Below are 6,996 nucleotides of genomic sequence, written 5' to 3'. Positions count from 1 at the left end.
CTGAACAGGTGGGTATGCAGTGATTAGTATTACAAATGTGCAGCTGTCACACACACAGGTACCGTGAACAGGTGCAGCGACTGGTGGTATATAAAACTGCGTGCGCTCACGTAGGTAGGTAGGTGCACTGAACAGGTGGGTATGCAGTGATTGTTATTACAAATGTGCAGCTGTCACACACACAGGTAGTCACTGAATGTGCTGGGCCTGGCAGTGGCACAGTAGGAATTGCCAAGGGCCAGCTGCGACTGACTGACAGGGCTGTATATGCAACACAAGTGTCTGTGGGACACACACACACAAAATAAAAAAAAATCACAAGAACAACATTAGCTCTCAAAAGAGTTGTTGAGGATGAGGAGTGCTTTTTAGAAATAAGTATCAGCAAGGAGCAAGCTAACAAGCCTAACACAATAGCCTAACTAAGCTTTCCCTATGTCAGCAGGTTCTCTCCCTTCTCTAATTACTGCAGCCACACGAGTGAGTAAAATGGCTGACGCTGCCTGCATTTTATAAGGGGGGGGGGCTCCAGGAGGGAGTGTAGCCTGATTGGCTACCCCGTGTCTGCTGACTGTGATGTAGGGGGTCAAAGTAGACCTTAATGATGTAGTATAGGGGGCGGGTCGAACTCGCATATAGTTCGCGGTTTACCGCAAACGCGAACCAGCAAAGTTTGCTTGAATAAGTTTGCGTGCAAACCGTTCGGGCCATCTCTATAAGTCATACCGGAAACCACTTTAACTATATTTGCATTGCATCGTCATGCCAGGTTCTTCTGCTGTGTCAACATGTCATAAGCCTTTATGTGGTAGTCGCACCAGGTAAGCGGATATCCGATTGTGCGCGCTGATGTTCGTGCAAGGATCAATTGCATAAGCATAGTGGTGTATGGCGGCGGTTAGCAGCTAGTCATGGTAGACATGCCCACCAATGTTTCGCCCCGCCTAGGGGCTTTCTCAAGGTGAGAAAAGGTGTGAAGGGAAGCGTAAGCACTCCTAATTTATACTAGCGATTGCTTCACATTTCTTAAAGCAACCATAACCTCCAAACTAGGCTTCCCATTATACTGTATATGTTGCTGAAGACTTTTGATAAAAGACAGAAAAATGGGCAATGTATGCACCTTTTAATATTGTTAAATTGTTTCAACAGCTCAGAGTACTTTGTGCAGTATTACAGACATTCCACTTTCAGGGCTAGCACCATTTCTTCTCATATGTTTCATGCACTCAATGCAATACAATTCAATAGTGAAATTATTGAATATTATTGAATATCATTCAATTGTTGCTGCAGCTCAAAGGACTTTGTGCAGTATTAGGCCTCATTTACATCTCTTCAGCGCAGATGGTTCCCGCTGCGCTGCTGAGCCCATCCATTGACAGTGATGGGATCAGCTCTTTGCTTGCAGGCAAAATGCAAGCGGTAGTATGCAAGTGCTTCATAGCGCATCGTACTGCTGTGCAGCGCAGTAGATGTGAACGGTAGAAGAGCTGTCTATGCCCTTTTGCCATTCCTGCGTTTCAGCACATGATACGCGCTTCCAAAGAGCGTATGATGTGAACGAGGCCTCACAAAACATCCCACTCTCGGGGCTAGTACCATTTCTTCTCATATGTTTCATGCACTCAATGCAATACAATTCAATGGTGAAATTGTTCAATATTCTTAAATACTGTGCAATTGTTACAATAACTCAAAAATTGTTAGAATAACTTTATGCAGTATTACAACCACTCCACTCTCAGGGCTAGTGCCATTTCTTTTCATATGCTACATGCACTCTAGCCGCTGCAGCATAGCATTTTGAAATGCTATGTCATGGATAGCGTTTTTTAAATGGTTTTAATGCAGTGATTTTGTATACTCTGCTAAGGCATCATTAAAGTTGTTTTTGTATGTGTTTTTTGAGACAATTGTGACAATTGTGATAATTGTGGATTGTGTACAGAATTTAAAGTGAACCTGAAGTGAAAATAAACTTATGAGATAATAAATCGCATGTGTTCTACAAATGATCAATAGAACATAGGTATTAAAGAAAAGAGTCTAATGGCCCTATGAACTTTTCTGTAGTAAAAACGTATCTATCTTCTCCTGAACACATTACAGGCTTGGAAAACTAATCCAAAACCATGGCCTGACATACCACTGCTATGCGGACGACACCCAACTATATCTTTCCTTTAAGCCTGTGACAGAGCCAACTCTAACTATAAACGCCTGCTTACATGAACTACAGCAATGGATGAGTGACAACTGGCTGAAACTAAATGCAGACAAAACTGAAGTCCTTCTGATCGGAGGGCAGCGCATGACAACAAAACAACTTAACTTGTAGTCTTCACCACTGGGAATAGGAGGCACGGATCTACACAGCTCTGATCATGTGCGTAGCCTGGGAGTTCTAATTGATGGGGATTTAAACTTCAGAACGCATATCTCTGCTGTGGTGAAATCATCCTATTTTCACCTTAAGAACATCGCAAAAATCAAGCACCTCATCCCCCAGAAGATCTACCAACCTTAGTTCATGCCTTCATTACCTCCTGACTGAACTACTGCAATGCTCTCTACACTGGCCTTCCAAAAAAGGACTTGTACAGCCTACAGCTGATACAGAATACTGCTGCCAGACTGCTAACCAACCAAACCCCGTCACTGCCACATAACGCCAGTCCTGCACTCCCTTCACTGGCTACCTATAGAATGGAGGGTCCTTTTCAAGATCAGCCTACTGACATTTAAATCACTGAATAATCTGGGCCCTGGAGACATGAAAGAAATGTTGCAGCTGCGTAGCAATTCCCACATTCTCAGATCCACAGGTTCTAATAATCTAGTCATACCCAGAGCCCACTTGGAAACTTTTGGTCCCAGAGCCTTCTGTCATGCTGCCCCTATGTTTTGGAACTCCTTACCTCAACAGATCAGGACAGCTCTATCCCTGGATGTATTTAAATCCAGACTGAAAACCCATCTGTTCAGTTTGGCATTTGCAGAAATATAACTTTTGTTGTGTGAAAACTGAATCTGAGAGAGCCTAAGCGCTTTGAGTCCTATGGGAGAAAAGCGCTATAGAAATGTTATTGTATTATTGTATTGTATTGTACTTTTAGAGTCTATTTACTTTTCTTATCTCTTACAGTACTGGAAAACAGAATAGAACTTTAGCCATTTTCTTAGTAGGGTTAGTGCTATATGTGTATCTGTTTATCTCATCATGTCACATGTCACTTCAGGTTAGCTTCTTAACCACTTGCCGACTGCACACTCATACCGCACGTCGGCAAAGTGGCAGCTGCAGGACCAGCGACGCAGTTCTGCGTCGCCGGCTGCAGGCTAATTAATCAGGAAGCAGCCGCTCGCGCGAGTGGCTGCTTCCTGTCAATTCACGGCGGGGGGCTCCGTGAATAGCCTGCGGGCCGCCGATCGCGGCTCGCAGGCTAAATGTAAACACAAGCGGAAATAATCCGCTTTGTTTACATTGTACGGCGCTGCTGTGCAGCAGCGCCGTAAGGCAGATCGGCGATCCCCGGCCAATCAGCGGTCGGGGATCGCCGCCATGTGACAGGGGACAGCCTGTCACTGGCTGCACAGGACGGATAGCGTCCTGTGCAGCCCAGATCACCAGGGGGGACAGGGAGGGGGGAATTTCGCCGCAGAGGGGGGCTTTGAGGTGCAACACCCATCAGGCAGGAGCGATCAGACCCCTCCAGCACATCATCCCCCTAGTGAGGAAAAAAAGGGGGGCGATCTGGTCGCTCTGCCTGCACCCTGATCTGTGCTGGGGTCTGTAGAGCCCACCCAGCACAGATCAGCTAAAACAGCGCTGGTCCTTAAGGGGGGGGGGGGTAAAGGGTGGGTCCTCAAGTGGTTAAAGGAAATCTATAGAAACCTTCATGTAAAAAAAGACCCACCAGTTGTCTGGCTTTCATGCTGATCTTTACCTGCAGGTAAAATGCAGCTAGTAAGGTCAGGCTTCAGGGAATTCACCTAAATGATGTACTCTTTGTGGGTCAGAGACCCATTATAGTGGAGGAATCAGAATGACAGCCAGGCAAGTAGATTCTCCATATCCCTCGCTTCAGTGTTCTATTGAGGAGAGCTGCTCTGAGAGAGTAGATTTTGTCTATGTCTTCATCACATATATCGCTGAACGATATTTATTACAATATTTATAATGTGTTTTTTGTTTTTTGTAGATAATTGCTACATGAAGACATCACAATGAAAAGACTATGTCTTGGCCGGTGGATTTTTATAACTGTTACACTGATTATTATGACTTTAGTTTGCTTTGCAACACTTAGCATGAAGAATGAAAAACATATTCAACCATGGTTTGCCAAAACTCAAGCTCCTTTGAAGACAGAAAAACAAAAAGAATATCTGATACTTCTGTGGTCATGGCCTTTTGGAGATTGGTTTCCACTTAACCAATGTCCAGAAATGTCTTATGGTGAGAACTGCATTTTTACGGACAACAGAAGTTTTTACCATTTAGCAAATGCAGTAGTAATACATCACAGAGAAGTGAGTACTTCTAAAGAATTGTTGCCAAGTAGTCCACGACCTGAAAAACAGTATTGGATTTGGTTTAACCTTGAGTCCCCAGACAACTGCCCAAACTTGACGATGATGGCCAACCTCTTTAACCTCACAATGACGTATCGGGCAGACTCCGATATCTTTACTCCTTATGGTTGGCTAGAGAGGCATGACGGGACTGAGAAATTCATCTTGCCAGCTAAATCCAAGCTCGTGGCTTGGGTAGTAAGCAACTGGGATCCAAATCACGAAAGATTTAAATACTTCGAAGCTCTAAAACATCACATAGACATTGACCTCTATGGCAAATACAATAGGTCTTTACCTAAGGCTGAGCAAAATGTTATTTTGTCAAAATACAAGTTTTATCTAGCTTTTGAAAGTTCTAGAGTCACTGATTATATTACTGAAAAGCTATGGAACAATGCTTTCCTTTCTGGTTCAGTACCTATTGTAATGGGACCTCCCCGCAGAAACTATGAGCGTTTTATTCCCCCAGACTCCTTTATTCACGTGGATGATTTCTCTAGTGCCCAACAGCTGGCTGCTTACATTTTGGATTTAGACAAAGATGATAATAGGTATCAGGGTTATTTCACATGGAGGAATGATTTCTCACCTAAACAACCTGAAGGCTGGGACACACATTACTGCAAAGTGTGTAATGTTTTGAAAGATGTTCCATCATACAGAATCATGCCTGACCTAGAGAAATGGTTTAGTGGAGCAATGGTGCAATGGAGCAAGGATATTGCAAAAATAATCTAAGAAATGATAATATACCCAACCTTTGGATCTCAAACAGAACAGTCTTCATGATATTACAAATTGTAAAGAAAGGGATGTCTAGTCTACTGTTCTGTAATATTCTAAAAAGGCCAATAATATAAACTTCACAAAAAAAGTGAATGGCCCCATACGCTATTAACACACAGAGGGACACAGAGAGCCCAATATAGTGTAGTATGTAGGGTTTCAGAGTAGGGAAATGAAAAGTAAGTAAAATATACTCACAAACCAGGGTTACCACATAGGCAACCACTGTGTCAGCAGGTGGGGAGATTAAACCTGTCCCCACTCAGGAATAATAAGTCGCTCTCTGTAGATACGAAGAAACGAATAACGTTTTCCGCCCTTCCACCAGGGTGGATAGATAATCGATACAAGTGAAACAGAGGCGGCAATAGGATAAAACAATGAGCTAAAATTTTTAAAACATGGACGTGGTTGAGGTGGATATCTGGCCACTCCAAAGGACACTCAAAGACATCAGTGTTAATAGGTATAACACAAACAATGGTTTATTAGTATACTCCACAGTTTCACAACACATTTCGCGGGCGTGAGCCCACTTCTTCAGGCAATTCAGTTTAGGTGTATATAGCTGTAGAACAAAGAAAGCTATATATCAGACCTGATCAATGTTACATATGTGTAAAAAAATATATATATGTTTCACCTAATGATTATTAATACAATGGGCCTGATTCACAAAGTGGTGCAAAGTGTTTGCACGCCTGTGAAAAGCCCTTTATCACTCCTAAACTCAGTTTAGGCGTGATAAAAAAACTCACGCGAATCGCGTGGCGCACGGTGCAGTGCGTGCGATGCGCCCCTTAAACCCTATGGGCGCTGTGTGCGCAATTGCGCGTGCAAAGTTTTGCGCGTGGGACTTTGCGCGCGATCAGCAGCACAAAGCGGCAAAAACTCTGCTAGTGCAAAGTTTATACTAACTGGGTTATCACCAATTTGTGAATCAGGCCCAATGTATTCAAATCAAGAGTCTATACTACATGATATGTATAAAAATGCTGGTGGATAATCGTATTGATCACAACGAATAAAGACAACAAACAACATAAAAATAACATTCCTGCATTCCTAATTTTTTTAGAATATAGATATACGTTATGAAAAAATATAGGACTAGGTAAGTATGGCTGTCTAGCTATAAGTATACAATATAATATAATATAGGTATATAATAGGTCAGGTAAGAAAGAAATGTTTTTGATGTGGACCAGGTTCAAAAGGGGACATCAAGTATTTGATGTGTACCAGGTTCAAAAGGGGACATCAAGTATTTGAGAAAACAATGGAAGGGGTTTTAGAAGGGCATACAGTATAGGGCAATATATTATATTGTATACTTATAGCTAGACAACCATACTTATCCTAGTCCTATATTTTTCACAACGCCCGCGAAACGTGTTGTGAAACTGTGGAGTATACTAATAAACCCTTGTTTGTGTTATACCTATTAACACTGATGTCTTTGAGTGTCCTTTGAAGTGGCCAGATATCCACCTCGACCATGTCCATATTTTAAAAATTTTAGCTCATTGTTTTATCCTATTGGCGACTCTGTTTCACTTGTATCCATACACTACTGACTTTTCCTTTGAGTTTTCTCCAAGGAGATATTTTCAAACCTTGCCAATAAAA

The 6,996-nt window shown here is 42.5% G+C and overlaps 1 protein-coding gene across 1 annotated transcript; it reads left to right on the top strand.

Annotated features, from left to right (window-relative positions):
• Window positions 1-911: 911 nt before the first annotated feature.
• On the top strand, window positions 912-5,319 carry LOC137537880 (3-galactosyl-N-acetylglucosaminide 4-alpha-L-fucosyltransferase FUT3-like). The gene is made up of 3 exons (XM_068259826.1): window positions 912-961; window positions 3,149-3,225; window positions 4,361-5,319. Exons 1-3 carry the CDS (start codon window positions 912-914, stop codon window positions 5,317-5,319), a joined length of 1,086 nt encoding a protein of 361 aa, XP_068115927.1.
• The last annotated feature ends 1,677 nt before the right edge of the window (window positions 5,320-6,996 follow it).

Source organism: Hyperolius riggenbachi, chromosome 11, assembly GCF_040937935.1.
Source record: "Hyperolius riggenbachi isolate aHypRig1 chromosome 11, aHypRig1.pri, whole genome shotgun sequence".
Taxonomy (NCBI): domain Eukaryota; kingdom Metazoa; phylum Chordata; class Amphibia; order Anura; family Hyperoliidae; genus Hyperolius; species Hyperolius riggenbachi.
Note: the sequence above shows the minus strand (reverse complement) of the source record. Positions and strands in the feature narration are given on the sequence as shown.

Bases quoted from the DNA above. Each gene is read 5' to 3' on its own strand.
- LOC137537880 (XM_068259826.1), top strand. From the start codon at position 912: ATGGTAGACATGCCCACCAATGTTTCGCCCCGCCTAGGGGCTTTCTCA. The intron at 962-3,148 runs GTGAGAAAAGGT...TATCTCTTACAG, and splicing joins CGCCTAGGGGCTTTCTCAAG to TACTGGAAAACAGAATAGAA. The intron at 3,226-4,360 runs GTCACATGTCAC...CCAAAACTCAAG, and splicing joins GTATCTGTTTATCTCATCAT to CTCCTTTGAAGACAGAAAAA.